This window comes from Dendronephthya gigantea, unplaced genomic scaffold (assembly GCF_004324835.1).
Source record: "Dendronephthya gigantea isolate DGI-Jeju-01 unplaced genomic scaffold, DenGig_1.0 000048F, whole genome shotgun sequence".
In the NCBI taxonomy this organism is placed as follows: Eukaryota; Metazoa; Cnidaria; class Anthozoa; order Malacalcyonacea; family Nephtheidae; genus Dendronephthya; species Dendronephthya gigantea.
In genome coordinates, this window is record NW_021163058.1 from 1,167,639 (window position 1) to 1,187,593 (window position 19,955).

At 36.6% G+C, this 19,955-nt stretch overlaps 2 protein-coding genes across 2 annotated transcripts; one reads left to right on the plus strand and one right to left on the minus strand.

Moving 5' to 3' along the window:
* Positions 1-1,430: 1,430 nt before the first annotated feature.
* On the minus strand, positions 1,431-6,697 carry LOC114528244 (L-amino-acid oxidase-like). Its single transcript, XM_028549868.1, has 9 exons — positions 6,550-6,697; positions 5,556-5,811; positions 5,073-5,174; positions 4,814-4,904; positions 4,151-4,300; positions 3,956-4,081; positions 3,127-3,377; positions 2,005-2,903; positions 1,431-1,855 (listed from the first exon to the last, which is right to left on the minus strand). The coding sequence occupies exons 2-9, from the start codon at positions 5,772-5,774 to the stop codon at positions 1,732-1,734; spliced, it is 1,962 nt and encodes a 653-aa protein (XP_028405669.1). The 5' UTR covers positions 5,775-5,811; positions 6,550-6,697; the 3' UTR covers positions 1,431-1,731.
* Positions 6,698-8,038: 1,341 nt separating this feature from the next.
* On the plus strand, positions 8,039-19,891 carry LOC114528091 (peroxisome biogenesis factor 1-like). Its single transcript, XM_028549670.1, has 20 exons — positions 8,039-8,675; positions 9,406-9,561; positions 9,926-10,009; positions 10,107-10,221; positions 10,448-11,536; positions 12,080-12,408; positions 12,628-12,748; positions 13,135-13,366; positions 13,956-14,194; positions 14,916-15,083; positions 15,476-15,701; positions 16,198-16,304; positions 16,371-16,540; positions 16,616-16,815; positions 17,158-17,404; positions 17,725-17,896; positions 18,292-18,398; positions 18,813-18,872; positions 19,034-19,143; positions 19,736-19,891. Exons 1-20 carry the CDS (start codon positions 8,571-8,573, stop codon positions 19,815-19,817), a joined length of 4,119 nt encoding a protein of 1,372 aa, XP_028405471.1. The 5' UTR covers positions 8,039-8,570; the 3' UTR covers positions 19,818-19,891.
* The last annotated feature ends 64 nt before the right edge of the window (positions 19,892-19,955 follow it).

Below are 19,955 nucleotides of genomic sequence, written 5' to 3' on the forward strand. Positions count from 1 at the left end.
TTATGTGTTGCCCGTGCACTGATGCAATTCAGTCACCTGATATATTGTTACACCTGGGTTCTGGGAAGACCCTTAAACTTTATTTGTCAACCTAAGTGGATTCTCTTGAATTTGTTGCAGTCACATTTCCTCTCCTTTTCCGCCTTTCGGTCATCTTCATCATTTTTATGAACAGATATTTATTGAATTTGCTTAGTAAGTAATATTTAAGTTGAAAACAAATGTAAATCTTTGTATTAATTGAACGCTAATGTCAGTTCCTAAAATTTTTTTTCTTCTCATAATTCGAGTCATATGAAATAAGCTCTAATCTAACCTATTTACCCGGAACCTATTTGCGTAATTTCTGAGAAATCTCAGATAAAAACATTTTACTTTAATCTTAACGAAATTTCCTGGTAAACCTTGCTGCATAGGCGAGCTATTTTTTCCGGGTTGTATTATCAATTTCTGGGTAACGTCTACAAAGTTAGAATGTTAGATAATATAAGAAAAATGACATAATGTCAATTTTTGGTTTTTCCAATTTTTGGCGGAGATCTACAAAACCCAGAGGCAAAGATGAAGCATTTTTCGTAGTTGCATTTATAATAAAATAAAAAATAATCCTTCTTTTTTCCAGGGCTATATCAAAGGATATATTTCACATTAACACCAGAAGCTGGTTGTGAGCAAACAAAATGCATTCCCATCATTAACGTCGTTCTTGTAGCAAGAACTGCAAGATATCTAAAGGCTAAAATTTCCACAAAGTAGATTTCACTGTCAATTGCTATATGCTTTACGTCGGAATCATGTAAGGCGTATTTTTGCAAAGCAGACAGCCATGAAGGAGGCAAAACAAGATTGTGACTTTTGTTTGAAGAGTTGTGAACACGTGGGTGGCCTAGGGACGAAAGATTCGCTGGAACATAAGTTTTCTACTGTCTCTTGCAAGAAACAACAGACCTCTTAGTCTAGGGTTTTTGGGTCGCGCATTCCTAATATATACCTACTATTTCGGATGACTCGTATGCCTATACTGAATCATTTTTGTTCCAATGCATGGAATCATAGAAAAGATTATGAGCGTACCTATATAGGCGACTATATAGAATGTCTGCTATATTGCTACTCATGTTGATAATCTAATGGACGGGTATATGGACATGTATGCAATGGGTGTACTGAAAACGAAAAATGGCTGACACAAACTATTTTGATCACAATATCCGACAAGCTGGAAGTACTGTTGCTATATAAACACGATGTAAAGCAAGAGACAATGCTGAAGGTTTATAACAAAACACGAATTGACTAAAGCAGAACACGATTGACTCGTGTTTTAAATCGCTCAATAACGACTTTGTAAGACCTTCGTACACAGCAAAGAAATTTTGACAAGCAACAACTGAGAAAATAAAACTTGAAAGAAATTATTATCACCGATAAACACTAATTAAAATGTATTTCCCATAAATTTAATGAGTTTTGTAATTATATTCAATTATCTATAGGTAACTTGATACCCCAATTAATAGCGATTATTAGTTAATTTCAAAAAGTACTTTATTAATTTAAAAAAAAAATGCCGTGTGTTGCCATATATGATTGGACAGTGTAATCTGTTTCTGCCTAATAATTGAGAAAGGATATCTCAATCATGCAAAGCATTATTCTACGCTTAGTATATATAATTGTAATTCTTCCAAATGAATCAATTGTCATTATTATCTCATCATTGTTTCTCCTCTATATTGGGAAAGGATATTTTGATAATCCAAAGAAAGGATGATCCGGGTCAAAATCCTGCGAGGGATCAGGCTTTGGTTCAGGTTTAGCCGGTTCAGGATTTCTTTCGTTTGGGTACATTCCTCTGAAAATAGAAAAGCAATAAATTCGTGAAGATTATGGATTAAAGATTATGGATTTTTGTGCTACATATCATAGCCAGCGTTGGCGCCAATATGATTTGGAAAGGGCTAAAAGTTGTACTATTTATGACCAACAAGAAATAAAGCTTACTCGTTAAACTTGTAAAACTGCCACGCAGCTCTTAGACCTGATTCTAGTGCACCTTGGATCCAACCATTAGCAAAGGATAAGGCCTCGCCGCCAAAGAAAATTGGATAAATTTCCTTAGGTTCTAGGAGGAGTTTCAGATGATGCATGTAGCTGTATGGAAGTAAATGAACATAGGCTCCCTGTGCAGTGGGGTCGGTGTACCAGGACTGAACGGCTCCTACTTCAAATGTGTCTTGAACTATTGATGCAGACTCGTCTTCGCATAACAGACGTTCGTAAACGGTTTGTATTTCACGCAAGGCCTCAGTAAGTGCTTCATCTTCTGGCTGTGAACCAAACGACAAGGCCTCTCTATTCCATGTGTAAAGCAAAAGGATTCCTCGTTCTGACCCTTGTTCATCTGTATCTGTCTTGCTTGGGTACACAATTTGACTGATAGGTAAATTGGTTTTGGTTATGCCTCCATTTACCACGGGATACTTGGCTCTTTCCCAGAACCGTTCTCGAAATCCAAGAAACATCTTAGTCGAAGGTTGGTAATGAATATCTCCAATTGCGTCGTCCAGGTACTGTGGAAGAGCTGGAATAAACTTCAGCTGACGCATGATATTTAGTGGAATGGTAATGATCACAGCATCAGCTTCGAAATGAACCTCGTTTTTTGTCTGGGTTTGACGACCAGAGACTTTAACTGAGTAGCAACAATTGCCATCTCCAGGTTTCCGCCACTCGATGGTTTTAACTGTGATGCCATATCGGATGTCACTTTCCAAGCAGTATGGGTCTGCAGCATCATTGACAAAAGATTCGGGTAATTCTTCCATACCATTCGTTAGAGTTTTCATCTTTGGAGTCCACCATTTCCCTATTTCCTCCGCCAGGACGGTTGCTACAGACAACTTTAAACAGAGAAGTAAAATATCATAGACAGGCTTTACCAAAAATATGAACTACTGGATTGGATAAACATGTAAATGTTTAGGATTGCTTTGGGAGCATATGCTGCTAAGATACTTAATTTCTTTTCAAAGTTATTGAAAAAAAAGGGAACCATATTGAACCATTGAAAGAGACTATATATAGTCCGTTGGCAAATTAAATAGTTAGCTGATGTATTGTTACCGCTGGATTCGCAATGTAATTTACATCTGTAATGCAATCAATTGCTATTTTAGGCCAAGGTCTGAAATCTGGCTTGGTCTTATCAGACTCTTCACACGGAAGATCAGACGAAAGAAATTCGGTAAAAGACATTTTGCTCCAACGTTCCAACCACTTTCGCCATGCCCGTGCATATTTCTCGGCGCATTCTCCTCTTTTATATTTCGGTGCACTATCAGAGACTTCTTCTATTGTTAATTTGTAATAGTCCACTAAAGAAAACAAATTTAAAGTTGCGATTATTACTAAAATACCAATATTTACATCGGAAATATTTGATTAGGGAGCGTGGTTGAGAGACGTGACAGAAGATAAGGTGTATATAAGGGATGAAAACAGTAATTGACTAAAGGCTGCTTCCACTTACGCGTTTTTTGTACGCACGTAAGGAAAATTTTAAATACTTTTCAATTTTTATTATTTAACATCTAGGTCAACTAATGCATAATAAAATATGCAGAAAACTAAGTTCCTTCGATTTATTCACTCTTTTCAAAGGTAACATGTATAAGGATTTAATTAGACTTTAACGCGCGTATGAAAAACGCGTAAGTGGAAAACAGCCTTAACGCTATTGTGGCTACCCAGCCATCATCATGTATCGCATGTATTGTGTATATGTTTTTCTTCTTTTTTATGTATTGTAATATTATTCATGATGTGGCAAATGTAAATAAACAAAATAAAATAAAATAAAATAAAAGACAGATAATACTCGTAAAGGAAGGGTGCTTTAAAAATCTATACTCCTATAGTTTCCAGTTTCAATATATTGTACGGCATAACTTACTAATATTATCAATACAATGCTTTCTTCTCAAGTCTTTTTCCTCAATAAACTTATCCCAACCGGGGAATTGGTTGTCACACAATCTCCTCGCTCTAGCCCTTCCTTCTTTCTTATCAGTATAAAAGTCTAATAAAATAACAATGAAAAAATAAAGTTGAGAAATGCACATTGTGGACAGGCGTTGCATCTACATACCCTTCACTTTCGCAGTTTCTCCTCCTATGCTGACGAAGCACTCCCCCTCAGGATCAACATTGTAAAAGTCCTTTTCTTTAAGATTAAACTTGTCGATGTAAGCATCAGTGAGGTAATGGCGATTATGCCGAGGAATTCGCATTGCTCCAGCTAGTGTATATAAACAAAATTTTTAAGTTGCGACGTTTACACGCTACAATGTTTTAATTTTTACTTTAATTGTTACATATGTATAGGCAGCTTAATAAGTGGCTAACTTGAGCCACGTCCGAATCGTTTACAGCCACAAAACTTCTTTTCAAGCCGCTAGTGTTTTTTCAAATTCATCAATAACAAATCTTTTTCTCTTAGTTTGGTTAGTTGGCCCAAGATTTGTATGGCGTCATGACGTTTTCGCTTACAGTACATAATTACTGATAAATGGTTAAATTTGCAATAACTCTTGTGTTTGGCAGAACAGTACGTGCTGCTGTACGAAAAATGTAGGTGATCCAGGATAAACATGAGAACATGACTATTTACACGAGTCCGATTACCAGAGAATCTACGAAGTGTGTTGATTCCGAGAATCTACGAAGTGTGGTGATAGAACATGTAAACAGCCCCTAAAAGTATTAGTAGAAGCTATAGTCGTTCTGGACAGCCATGCAGTCGTTATTATACCTTCTCCACGAAGTTCAGGAGATTGTTGAAAATCAAAATGAAGCGTCTTAATTCTTCCGCCCACACGGTGTTGCCTTTCGAGAAGAGTAACCTAAAATGAAAAAGATTATAGACCCTAATCTAGTACATGATGTGATCATATCCACTTGAATGTTTAGTTACACGTATATATACGATCTTTGATTAAGCCTTTTGGTGAAGATCTTTTATATCAATCGCCAGTTTTTAGATACCAGTCTCGTTATCAATTATACCCAACCTCATGTCCTGAACGTTTCAATTCGTAAGCTGCTGCAAGACCAGAGATTCCTGCCCCAACTATCAACACCTTTTTCGGATGATCTGTTTTGCTGCTGAAAAACTTGCAAAAGAAAAAAATGAACTACTAAAAATCGAAGTTTAATGATCGCGGAAACCCGCATATAAAGGAGAATAAAGTTCAAAGGACTGAAAAAAAAAGGAACATGAATTTGTGAATTATAACCAAAAAGTTCTAATACATTAGCGGTGTTCTATTGCTTACATGCCCCATTGTGCAGCCACTGAAAAAACGTTACTAACCATCCATGTATAAAAGCTTAACGAATTTCAGAGTGACAATCAAACGTCACGAATATTAGTAAACAATGAGTTCTTATCGGAATCAAATTTACGACAGCGGCTGAAGAGGTTTGATCAGCATCCTGACATCGGTGTGATACCGCCGAGGAGCCTGGAGCTACCAATATTACAATGCACTTACATCTCCACATTCTGCTTTTTCCTTTTTATTATCTTCTCTAAGAATTGGGGAGTCCGGATCAACGTCGAAATTTTTCCTATGCATGTACGATAAGCCTCTTCTGACCAGAAGTGTGTAGAATCTTTTCTTCTGCAAATTAATCGCGTGATGAGCACCAGGAAGGAAGCCAAGAAACCTCATTGGGTCCAGGCTGGATGTCTCATTTTCTTCCTCTGCCATTGGTATTCTCAGAATTCGTTTCGCTTCCGATCTGCCACTTAAAAAGATATAAGAAGAGTTTTAATGAGCCTAGAAAGATTTTAAAAGGCTTTTTGTGTTTCGCATTTTAACTGAATTAATACGAGTCGATTACTCAAAGTTTAAGGACTATTATTATTAGTGAATAATATTCCAAAAGAAGTGGGCGTTTGAAAATTCGTGTGATTTATAAAATCAGTGTACGCCGTTCAAAGATTGTGTCAAATTTAAGACAACAATGCAAATATGGAAAAAAATTCTCGACAATACCATAATCATATTGACGCAATCTTCTAATGGTAGTGATTAAAGCGACACAAATTCGCAATGATATGATGGAATTAGATAGAATTCATAGATATTACTTCCACATTACGCAAACTATAATGTTCTGCTTATTGGTTGGTATAGGTATATATAATTCCGCCTTGCCTTAATAGTCGCGTCAAACGAAATAGGTGCGGTTCAATTCAGAAGTAGTTCGAGAATTCAGAAGCAATTTCTGGTCACCGGCTCATCATTCAAGAAACCTATCATTTTCATGCGTTTTAATATGGTTTAATTCCACGATGGCGATGTGTTTGAGTTTGCTTTTAAGAGAGACATCATTCGTTCATTCCTATGACCAAGACATTTATAAGGGTCACCCGAGTTCACCGATTTCAAAAATTCTTTCTAAAATTCTAAGTTTTCTAACCACAGCAGTCTTGAGAGCGAATAATTTATTGTTGATTTGGTTAATCACCAGCTTTCTCACCTTGGAAAATCTTACGCCGATAGCGATTTCAGGAATAGCCTGCACTCCACTCCTCTGCAACAATTTGTCGAGGTAAGTGAATTATATAAGACTGAAGTACTCGTTCGTACTAAATGCTGTGACGCTGTACCTATAATGTGAAGGCGAAGTTTGAAATGACCTATTTATGCGTTGCCCGTGCATGCACTGATGCAATTCAGTCACCTGATATTGTTACACCCACTGTCACCTAGTTCCGGGAAGATCCCTTAAACTTTATTTGTCAACCTAAGCTGATTTTCTTGAATTTGCATTCACATTTCCTCTCTTTTTCCGCCTTTCGGTCATCTTCAGCAGTTTTATGAACAGATATTTATTGATTTTGCTTAGTAAGTAATATTTAAGTTGAATACAAATGTAAATCTTTGTATTAATTAAACGTTAAGCCTACGATGTCAGATACTGCAATTTGTTTCCGCATAATTCGAGTCATGTGACATAAGCTCTAATCTAACTTATTTACCCGGAACCTATTTGCGTAATTTCTGGGAAGATCTCTCCAAGAAGATAAAAACATTTTCAGTTTAATCTTAACGAAATTTCCTTGTAAACCTTGCTGCATAGGCAAGCTATTTTTCCGGGTTGTATTATCAACTACTGGGTAACGTCTACATATGTTAGATGATATAGAAAAAACCCACGTATATAATGTCAAAAATCATGATTAACTGCTTGGGTTGGAGTGAAATAATAAAAAATTATGCCATGCTATATTATTTCATTCATTCTGAACTTTCGTATAGTATATCCCTATTGTAATTCCGGAAAAACCCTTTAGTCATAAAAAACATTTGCATTCAATTCACTTTCAATTGAGAAACAAACAATTTCAAAAACCCATGACTTGCGCATGAACAGGAGTTGCCATTCTGGGAAGTGACTCATGGCTCATGTATTGTTTCAATAATTAATAAAACAACAATATCCTTCGACTTCGCAATGGATACTAAGAAATCCAACTGCTCAAGTTAAGAAACCGTCCAGGCTAAGTGGCCGGTAAATCAGATGACGCAAATGATGCCATTTTTCAATTTTGTTGTGTGATTTTGAATTACAAATACTCAGGTAATTAACTGTTAAAAAGAACCCTAAGTTTGACAATGAAAACCAAGTCAATCCTATATTTCCTCAACCGCATTCACGTAATCGAAAGTTCTTGAAGATGTTGGTTAATCATAACAAATATATCAGTTATATTGATCCAGCGCCACTCATGGAGAGAAAGCTACAAAGGGGGCCATCCGGCCATGGAAGTCTCCATGAAATTACAGTTTTATGTCTATACTTCATTGCTTCTCTTTAACCAGTTCTAGTTCTAGAACACTATTTTCATAAATGGTATCATTGAGCATTCATAAAGTAACCTTAGTAAAGGGGGAGGGGGCCAGGGGGTGTAAAGAAAATGTCATAAAAGAAGGGGGCATACCACCCCAATAATAGTTGCACAAAACTTTGTTACCCATCCATTAGTGGTGAAAAATTATGACCCACCCTTTCAGAAAAACGTTCACCGGCCGTCTCAGGGGTCAAGAATATAGGAAAGCGGTCAATACCAGCCAATACCAGCCTTATCAGAGAGATAACACCCAAGACATCGAGCGCGCAAACACAGTAATGATTCTAACAAATTATTTCGAGCCTCAATTTGGACTATTTAGCCGGAAAATAAGTGTTTATATTAACTATGTATAGTTACGAGCTTTTCAAGCGGCGAAGCAAATTTTATCAATACACCAGAGATGGCAGATTCATCAAAATGGTTCTCGAGGACTTTATTTGCAAATTACACGAAGTACAAAGTTTGGAGCTCTTGAACACTCCCACTCACTTTCCTTTCAGAATTTCAATATCATGTGAGATGTTGCTTTTGGTAAACAATTTTTGAAATATTTCTAATTCCTATCTCGTTTTACTGCAGTTTATGTTGATAAGGTTTTAAACTTGTTACACTACAGTTGGAAATTTGCAAAACCTTCGTTTGTATGGGCTCATCTTGCCCAGTGAAGATATACTTTACTTCGAAATTAAAAAATTGTTTTGTTAATATTTCACCTTTATTGGCCAAAGACTGGAGTAATATTTGGAAGGTAAGTTAGCTCAAAGCATTATCTATTGCATATATAGTGCTATTACTGTATCAACCTAGCCCAGATTTACCTCCACACAAGCTCCACACATGTTTTGCTGAGATATTTGTTAATATCATATATTGATATTAACTTCCTAATAATATGTGTTCTGAAAGATATTTATTTCACTGCAAAATATGTGTGAGGTTAATCATCACAGTACTGAAAATTAGTTTGTTGTAGCAACAACTAAAATACGTATACTAGTATACATACATATACTATATCAAAGTGATATGTTTTAGGGTTAACCAAACTCTAAACAATTGCTCTAGCTAGTTGAAGTAGTAGTTCCCTTATGTTGTGAGGTAGTAATCACAGTCGTAGAATTTCCAAACAGTAGCTGACTGAAAAAACTGTTCCAGTAAAAAAATAATTCTGCATTTAGAAGAAGCCTTGTAATATTTATTAGTACTTGCTTATTAGGAATCTTTAACTATAATTCAGATTGATATATTCAGCTTAACATTGTTTTGATGAGCCCACTTGCTTGTGCAGCTTCATTAATTGAAACACTGTGAGTTAATTCACTAACTGGGATGCTGGTGACTCATGTACTATATCATCATAGATGGGTGGCATTTTAATAATTACCAAGAGATTATATCCTGTATAGATATGAAGTGCCTATTATATTTAGTAAGACCAATATTTAAAGTAGAAAAAACACTTATTTTCTTCTTTCTAGAATGACAATGGAGTAAAGGCAATTCACCTTGATTTCCGAAATAGGCCACTGTATATTTCCTGGGGAGGTCACATATATCAAGCACCCAATGATTCCAGGGGAATTGAGATCAGCAGAAAGTTTGGAGAACTGTTAGGTCTTGTAGAGGGTCAAGAGGTATTAAATATGAAAAGTATTAGTGTGATTAAAAAGTATGGAAAGTATTATTGTGATTAGGTACAGTAATCCAGCAGCAATAAGAAAGAACTTTGCTATTTTGAGAAAAGGTTCAATTGTTAAGGGGTTAGGACCACAGCATATCTTTGAGCACTACACTGACACACCATAATGAACTTTTTTTGACACCTAGATATTTCACATATACACACATAGGATATCTTCTTAGAATTGGCATTGCAAAGATGATACCAAAATAAAAGTATTGAATTATCACATTTACAGACAATTTTATATGCTTAATTCACATTGTTGTCCAGATGGTGCACAAAGAGGATATCTTATTTCAGTCATATTGTTTTAGGTTGTTGCTACAGCAATAGTTAGTGTAAAGTCATGTGAGCAGATCTCATTTTTTCCAACAAGTAAAAGTGACTGGGAAATTACGGTAAGTGCGGGTAATGGTATTTACTGAGCTGATCTGAGAAAGCATAGTTGTGCTCAAACAATAGTGTTTTTTCATTTAAAACATATTTGTATTCCAGGAAACCAATGCCAGCTTTATTGAGGGGAATCTTATAAATCAATTACGGATTGTTTGGGAAGGATTGAAGATACCAATATGGTTTCAAAAAAATAACTGTGTTGTTGTGACTATAGGTATGTGAAAAACAAATAAGTTATGTAAACAAATAAGTAGCTAATGGTTCTTAATACGAGGGTTAAAGAAAACTAGGTATATTGGCCAGGGGGACTGCCATTTTAAGTTTTTTTCTGGCGCATTTTTCTGCAGGATTTTTCTTTTTATCTGTAACTAATGCCTCCTCCCTATACACTTGTCTGAAACAGGGACTGTTCTAACTTAGTTCTATGCTTATGTGTTTAGGGGAAATTCGTCCTGGACCGAGCTCGTGTTCACAAATTGTAGAATTCACAAAAGTACAGTTGATTGGTTGGAAAGAAGTTGAGACAGAAGAGAGAGGCTTTGATATTCCAATACCACCAGGCTTAGTAACTTCACCTGGATCAACAGATAGCGAGAGAAGTGGAGAGTCTAGTCCCAAAAGTAGTAGTAACTCATCTAGTTTGAAAAGCAGTTGGGATACGGATACCAATACTATCGAATCGTCCAGTTTGGACAACAGTGCAAATATCGGTGTCAGTTCGAATGCTACGGCTGAGTTATCAAGTGGTAATGATGTTCATTCAAATATCTCAGAAGCATCTAGTTTGAATAGCAGTTCAAGCAGCGGTATTGGTACTCTCAGTGCTACTGAGTCGCCAAGTGTAACTGGTAGAATTAAAGATTCGAAGACTATTAAATCATCGGGTCTCAAAAGTACCAGTGCAGGTGACCTACATACGAAATCCACAAACACGTTTGCTGCTTTGCAGTTGGGAAGATCATTGCATCAAGCTGGGGATAAATATGAACAAACGTATACCCCAAGTTATCCACTAAGTTTAAGAACTCATCCATTGACTGGAGTGGTCAATATGTTTAGCATGCTCTTAGGTCCATCTTCTGCTGATGGTGAAAATGGCGATAAATTTCGTACTTATCCCCCCGCTACAAAAGGAATGCAAGCCATAGACTATTCGATACGTACGTCGAAAAAACATTCAATTACTTCATTGCCTGTTGTAACAATAGTTTCAAAGTACTATCGGGTTCAAAATCTTTCTGTATGTGATGACGTGATAGCTGAGTGTACTGGGGTACAGTCTCTACCATGCAATCTTTTACAACAACCTTCAACAGTATTTGTATATAATCCTGATGTGGCGTGTCTGGCGAACCGTATGTCAAATGACAAGCGCAAGAAACATGGGGGTAGTCATGTTGGTGATAAATATGTTATTATGATGGTTTCCATGCATAGAATGTTTTCTACGAAAGAAAAGTCAGAGACTAGTCCGACAAAGTCAGGACAAAGTACAGATAATACGCCTAGTGAAGATTTTAAAGATTCTGGTAAGTTCTTAAGCCAGGATTCACATATAGTTCTGGTATCGAATTGAAGTTAATAATGAGTTCACGGCAACCAGGTATATAATTCATGGTAATTATCGCTACTCTGGTTTTAATAAATGAAAGTAATCACCACACAAAGATTATCTGATGTTGAAAAGAACCGAGCTTCAACATCAGATCACCCCTGATGAAGACACTAGACCAAAGTGTCGAAACGTTGGGCCGTGAAAGTTAATTTATGTGTGGTGATTACTTTCATTTATTAAAACCAGAGTAGCGATAATTACGATAGTTCTGGTATATCTCTTACTTCAAATCAAAGCCGGGCAAAATGAAGTTGACAAAAATAACTTGCGTATATATATTTTATGAAGAATTTTTGTTGATGTTAAATCATTAATACAATCTCATCAGTTCTCGTGCAACGGTTTATGGTATTCACCTATAATAATTAAGGTGTTGTCGACATGTAGAATATACCAGCCACCCTCCTGTTGACTTTAACGAAAATTTACTCTAAATTCAAATCCATATCGTTTTCAGATCCAGTAAAGTTATTTGATCGTAAAAGATTGGAACTAAAAATCAACAGCAGACAGCGTAATGTATCGTCAGGTGAACGATTAAGCCTATCATCCTCGCCAGCAACAATTGTTAGACTTGTAGTTACTAGCCAAAGAAACTTTTGTTCGAACGAGCAATGTTCATTTCTTAGTGAGGATTTGTTATCTGGGCATGTTGCTGTTAAAAGCCTTATACGCCGTCAATTGAAACTTGGTGTTAAATCGACTGTTCAAATTAATAGAATAAATCATAAACCTTCAACCTTGCTGGGACTTGTTTTAAATCCCTTTGGACCTTCTGCGAGAAAGGTAACGTCGAAATATTTATGATATATGCATGCAATTAATTTGAGACAACGGCTACTGGTCGGCCATTATGTGTGGAAATATTTGATAAGAATTGTCTTGAAAGATTGCGTAGAATTGTAAGTATGTATAATTTGATTCGCCTATGGATCTTTGGATCCATTGAATGATTTAAAATACAATCCGGTAAAGTTGTCCAAATATTTCTATATTATTTTACAGATTAAATCATTTAATAATGATGATATCGTCACTGCTTTTAATTCCTGGATCATAGAAACTACCACACAATATCCACTTATTTTATCATCCCGGATGTTAGTTGAATTTAATATAACACCAGGTGAGCATGGGGTAACTCTTCAAGATGTAAATTGAAGAATCTATCTTTACTGCATTCCATTCGTGTCCCTGCACAGGGCCGTCGCTATAAGCTTAATTGGGATGAGAGTGTATATTCATAACTTTATATTCATGTCCGTACAACCGTAAAAACAATAGCTAATAAAAGAAATCAGTCTGGCATAAGACGAATATATGAATATGCACCCCCCCCCCCCGCCCAATGAAGCTTCTAGCGATAGCCCTGTCCCTACACCTTCTCCAGCAAAATTAACACTTTTAAAATCAGGTCGGAGAAAGAGCCTGATATGACGAATGTCTCGGGTGTTTATTTTTCAATCTTACAATTTGATTAAATCTATAAAATATTTGCATTTTTCTTTCTAGAGATCAAATGTGAATTTTTGTTGTCAGGCATTGGAAGCGATAGTCCACCATCAAGTACTGCAGGAACTAAAATACAATATTTTGAAATTAGTGAACGAACATTATCTAAAGCATCCGTGACTGTTGGGGACGTTTTCCAGCCATCTCGTTACCTCTTGCTATCACCTTATCCTGTTGGAAATACAACAAGATTGGATGAGGATTTTAACAAATCCCCTATCTCTTCCTTAGGGTAAGTCATTTCAGCAGTTTGATCTTTCAACCTTTCCAATTGTCTGGCAATTGATAATTTTCGGACGCTAAGGCAACTTTTAGTAATAAAACGACATTAGGAAACAATATCGTAAACGAGATTCTGATATACATGCAGTCTGAGTGATGCAGATGAAACTTTGTAGGAAGTTTCGTATCAATTGACCCATTGCACTGACATCATAATCCGGAGTTGTCCTCCAAGGCCCAGTTGTATAAAAGACTAACTTTAAACTATAGCTAAGGACAGAATTAGTCAATCAGAGTTGTGTATTTCGGAATTAACTAGGATTTAACAACTGAGTTTTCTGTATTTTATTAAGTTTTTTATGCTCTTTACAAAATCAAAATTCTTGATTCTTGTAAGAATGTTTGGTAGTGTAGCCATCCTGACGATTTGTCCCGCTATGCTAATATTGTGATGTTTATTGACTGTGAAAACAATAAATTTCTAAAAAAATGAATGTTTATAATAACTTAAACGTGCACTTAAACGTCAGGCTAGCTGTTTTACTAACTGTTTACATTTGACTGTTTATATCTGTCTGAATTATTTTTCATAATTTCAGAGGTTTTGACACGCTGTATGAGACATGTGTGGATTTCCTTCTTCATGGTCTGGCTTACCAACCTATATCTCAACAGCTGTGTTGTTCTACACTGAACAGTAATACATTGTTGTTGTATGGTAGCGGATCAACCGCTGGAGGTTCTGGAAAGACATCGTTGGCTCATGCGTTATGTAATACCCTTGGAAAGCATCCAGTACTTGCCCATGTCTCTGTCATTGAGTGCGTTTCATTGAGAGGTTAGGAATTAGGATTCTAAGTTTATATTTTTTGACCGTGTGTCCTTAAGGTCTCTTCACACGATCCAATTTTGTGGAGTCCAATCCACTTCTGATGGATGCTTTATAGTCTGTTGACGTGCAATGTATATGGGCGGCAAAGCAACTAAAACCAATCCAGCACTGCTTTTGTAATAACAGACATTTTGTAATAACAGATATATTGTAACACATGCATTGGCATTCTACTGCTGCTCCTGCACAAGGCATACCAAATGTTTTTCCCTTCAGGATTGCCTGATTTATTCTTGCATGAGGAATGTTGCATGACTTTTTTAAAGTCAAAATACTGAAATGCAACATCCAAGTGCAAGGATCTCGCAATCCTGCATGCACGGATATTCAATAATTGTTTTTAAATTACTACTATAAAACAACGGTATAAAATTTTTTAGAATTACACCTAATTAAATACCTCTTGCAGAATTGTCTCATTCTGCACGGCCGCCCAATCAGATTGCATGTGCATGTTTAGTTATATAATAATAGTTCCTTCGTAGTTTAAATCTAAACGCCTGTTACACGGTGCAATTTTTCCTGCAAATATTTTTCCTTACATCTCTTAAATTGTATTACAAGTTGCGAGAGAAATAGCACCGTGTAACATGGCCTTAGGTTAGGACACAAATCCTTCGTAGGTATAACCCGGTATCTAGCTGTAACATTGAACTGCGTTATTCAGGTAAACGTGTTGAGACAATCAGGAAATCTTGGCAGAACACATTTAATAACGCAGCATGGCATCAACCTGCCGTTATTGTGTTTGATGATCTTGATCAACTTATCTCAGCACCTTCATTACTCCAGGAGAATGGTCCTGAGGCCCATTATAGCCTCCGCTTAGCGCAAGGTTGGTTCTGTTATCAACACAGTTTACTTCATTAAAAAGTTACTAAATCTCGTGCAAAATAATATCATCCATCCTTGTTGTAAAATGCTTTTAGAATGCAAAAACGTCTCCATAACTTTATTTGCATGAATTTCATACCATTACCTAAATATAATAAACACTTCCAAATTTTACTCATACCAGATCATATTACATTGCCCAAACGTTTTCAATTCACCAATGTCAAATGATATCTGCTGTTTCTTAAATTAGCATGCAAACAAACGCCTGATTAAACTTTGATGCAGACGTTCAATAAAAATGCGTAAATTTATTATAATTACCGTCAGCCTGGCATTTACCGGAAATATTTTTAGTTTAAGTCACAGTTCTTTTCTATTTGATGTTTTTAGTGTTTACGACTTTGTTGAGGAAAGAAATCACCTACAATACTAAAATTGTCGTCATAGCAACGGCAACATCACGTGATTCTGTACATCCAACGTTACTTTCTAGTCATGGTAACCACGTCTTCAGTAAATCTGTTGAAATACCTTTACCTGGTCTTGATCAACGCGGAAATATGGTCCATGCAATATTAAAAAAGAAGGACTTGTCTTTATCGGATGAGGATCTTAGGTATCTTATAGAAACGATAGTGTCGCACATGCGACAATATTGCTTTTGGTAGTTTTGTGTACCCATGCATTGCAATACACCGTACTCACATTCGTACGTACGCAGTGAAAGAGGCACAATTTGTAGATCAATAACAATATTCAATGGCGTCTATTGTATTTTCTGCATTTTTTCACTCTCGTGTATGTTATTTCACTGCGGTGCAGTGCATCTTTGGTTGATGATATAGTGCCTGTAAGGACCCAAGAACGACAGCCTAATTTAAAATATTCAGTGGCGTACGGGAGACGATCATATTCATATATTCATGTTAACAGACCTGTAAAGACAATGGATTTGAAAAGAAATTCATCTTGCACAACATGTATATATGAATATGTGCCGCCGCCCCCCCCCCCCCCCCCCCCCCCCAATTATCGTCTATCGTACGCGACTGAAAATTTTAAACCTTTCAATCCAGCCGTGGTATGTTTTGTAACATTGTTTCTTGGTTTAGGGAAATTGCTGTGAGAACTGAAGGTTGTTCACCAAAAGATTTAAATACTTTGGTAGCACGAGCTCTACAATCCAGTGCGTTGAGACGAAGTTATAATAACCAAGAAGGTAATAATAATTTTTGCATTCTTTTACTATACGAGCCTCGCAATGGAATTGCATTGCTTTTTTCAGAACGACCAGAGATGTGCTTGGCAGATTTCAACAATGCTCTGAAATGCTTTAAGCCTCTTAGTTTACATGGTATCAAACTCCATCAGGGCAGCGACTTGACGTGGCTGGATGTTGGTGGCTTAGATGATATTAAACAAACTCTTCAGGAAACATTGGAATGGCCCGCTAAGGTAAGGCCCGGAGATGGGCAACGATTATATCAATTTCGTAAACTATAAACATTCAGTATCTCTTTGTTTCTACAGTACCCAGAACTTTACAATAGTGTACCAATGAGGCTGCCTTCTGGTATTTTACTCTATGGGCCACCCGGCTGTGGAAAAACGATGTTAGCTGGTGTTGTGGCGAAAGAATGCTCTCTGAATTTTATCAGTATTAAAGGACCAGAGTTACTGAATAAGTATATAGGAGCAAGTGAACAAGCCGTTCGAGATCTCTTTCACAGGTATAAGTTGTTTTTGTGAAATAAAATAATCTTTCGCTGGGTTCTCGTGCGATGTGTTTGCAGAAATTTTTTTTCCTTCCTGGTGGCAAACTTCTAAAATTCCCTTTGTAATTGTCTCTTAAGGAAATTTGGGGCTATCATACATGAAGCTAATAATTTTTTGTGTTGATATTAAAAGTTCGATCAAATATTTCTTATGAGACACGAAAATATCTTGACAGTTGTGTTGCTGGCATGTGAATGGTGCCGCCACCATTTTCAGCGCTGTTAGTTTCGGAGAAGACTTTCCAACAGTATACTATTGATTAAGATGCAGTAAAACATTTTTTCTTCTTTTTGTAGGGCTCAAAGCGCAAAACCGTGTATTTTATTCTTTGATGAATTCGATTCAATGGCACCAAGACGAGGTCATGACAGTACTGGTGTTACCGATAGAGTGGTGAATCAATTGTTAACACAACTTGATGGTGTTGAAGGCTTAGAAGGTGTTTATATACTAGGAGCATCCAGTAGACCTGATCTTATTGATCCAGCATTGTTACGACCTGGACGTTTGGATAAATCTTTGTATTGTGGCATGCCAGACGAGGTAATCCTACGTGCATCACATGGCTGGAACAGCTCAGCAATTTTAGACTTTCCATTATCATTTACGACTGCGACCTGAAATCATTATAAGCCGAGGGTAGCGCAGGAGTGGATCCAGCACTAGTGCACTGATTTGCATGACACAAGAAAACTGCTATGGCCATATATTTTCTACAGGTGTTTTTGCATGACTTTGTTTTGTAATGCAAATTTGTGCACTAGTGCTGGATCCACCTCCGGGGTAGCGAGAGGTTTCTTGAATTGTAGCTCATTTTCCTCAATATGAATATAAGTTGTGCTTCATTATTTATTTTACAACAGAATGCCAGACTAGAGATCCTGCGAGCGCTCTCCTCGAAACTGGAACTCGATTTTGACGTTGATCTTAAAGAAATAGCGAGACGAACTGAGAATTTCAGTGGCGCAGATCTTAAAGCACTGCTATCCAACGCTCAGCTGGAAAGGATACATAAAATGAAGACAAGTATATCAGGTGTTGTTTTAATCTGCTAAAATAATAGCGAAATGGCCATATATTTTCTCCAGGTATTTTTGCATGATAAAACCGTACCCAGTGATCTGGAAAATATTATAAATGTTAATACCCATTGATGAATAATGAAAACCTATTTAATTGCTTCAGCCGGATTTAAATCAGCATTTATGGTTTTCTTGAGCACCCCTCTACCTAGCTATCTCAGAACATTTTCGTGACCATTGATTATGCACCGCTTCACAGCTGATAGTTCAACCCATGGGTAGAGCCGAATTCCAGAAACCAGACGATGCGAGTCCAATTCCACTGGAAACTAAAAATTCCTTCACCAGATTTTATCATGGATTTTATGCTTTTGTCTAATGATTGCGTCTCTCAATCCTATTTTGTAGATAAACCAGTGAAAGTTGAGGTCAGATCGAATATCGTGTCTGTTCCTCAGTTGAAACGAGGAGTACAACAACGTATTGCTGATGAAAACACTGATTTAGAAAAACAGGCAAATTGCTTGATTTTACATTTACGGGGGTGGGGGCTTTTTTTTGCTTAATACCAAAGGCCATGTTACACGGTGCAATTTTTCTTGCAACTTGCAATGCAATTCTACTTTAAGAGATGTAAAATAGCGAAGAGCCTTCAAAATGGAAGTGTAAGAAACGCCGTGGAGTGTAATAAAGACAAAAGTTTGGTAGTTGACAAATTTACATCTCTCAAAAGAAGAGTTGCATTGCAAGTTGCAGGGAAAATTGCACCTTGTAACAGGGCCTTAAGTTGCAAAAAGCGCAGGTCAAACGTTAATGCACAGAATAGAAACCTATCAGAAAGTCATCTCTGTTGTTTTCTACAGCCTTGGACGAATCTCAGCTTCACAGATATATGATATGCCAAAATATCTACCGTTCCTCACCTGTAGGTTGCAGTACTGCAAGACAATTTTTTCAAAAATGTTTATGGAAAGGCCAGTCATTCTCCTGTAAGTAAAATAACCTCGACTGAACCAAGACTGAACCAATATATCGTATGTAATGACGTGCGCTGAAATTAAGTAAAATTTGTGTTTTGTTTTGTTTTGTATGAACGTTGAATTTGCAGTCGTTCTCCTGAGCTTTTTCCATGTTTCTTGTTGATTTATAGAAACCAGTAACCAGTGAAAGTGTCAGAATCAGAAATGTTGACATGACAATTGCATTGTTAAATATGGCTCCTTCAGTTACACCTGAAGAAAGAATTAAGTACGCTTCAATGTAAGTACCCATAGCTATATGTATTTGAAATATGGACCCCACTACCTATTTGTGCATGGTTCAGTAAAGTTCCCTAGTATTTGAAATGTATAAAACTGGCATATCTGCTTCTTCTTGAGTCTTGTCTATGACTATGGTGTTGTCTAACGTAATTCAATGTCTAGTCTCTAACTTTACTCATGTGCACGTGTCTAATTAGATGTACTGAGGAGTGAGGGCAAATCGGTGAAAATAACTCTATAGACTATTCCCAACGTATAACTATGTCATTCACAAGTTAATTTCCAAAAGACCAGAATCACATATAGCCTTTATATAGGTACCACCCTGTGTGCTGTTAACCTCAAGATCTCAAATTAGATAATCTACCTGGACAATTTGTTTGTTTTACTGAAATATTTGAAGAATAAAAATCATCTTAGCCTTGGCTAGCTAGGGTTTGCAAGGACCTGGCTTGCAATAATAATTAACAATACTGTTTTCGCCCTCACTCACTGAATTTTTTCATGTTCTGAACGAGGACAAACTGACTGTGGCATTGATAAATATCAAGATAGGAAGTACTGTATCAATATTTTGTACATTTTTTCAGCTATCAATCATTCAAAAACTCGAAGAAACCATCAACACAGAGAAAACCTGAAGTGATAACGCAACGAGCAACGCTAGCCTGACAGTCCTACACACTATAGCAGCTTTTTATAGTCAAGAACTAGTAAAATATAGGCTGATATGAGTACTCAAAATATTTACAAAGTCTGCTTCGTTGATATCCTATGCATGCTATGAAATAATCGTATTTTTAAATGTTG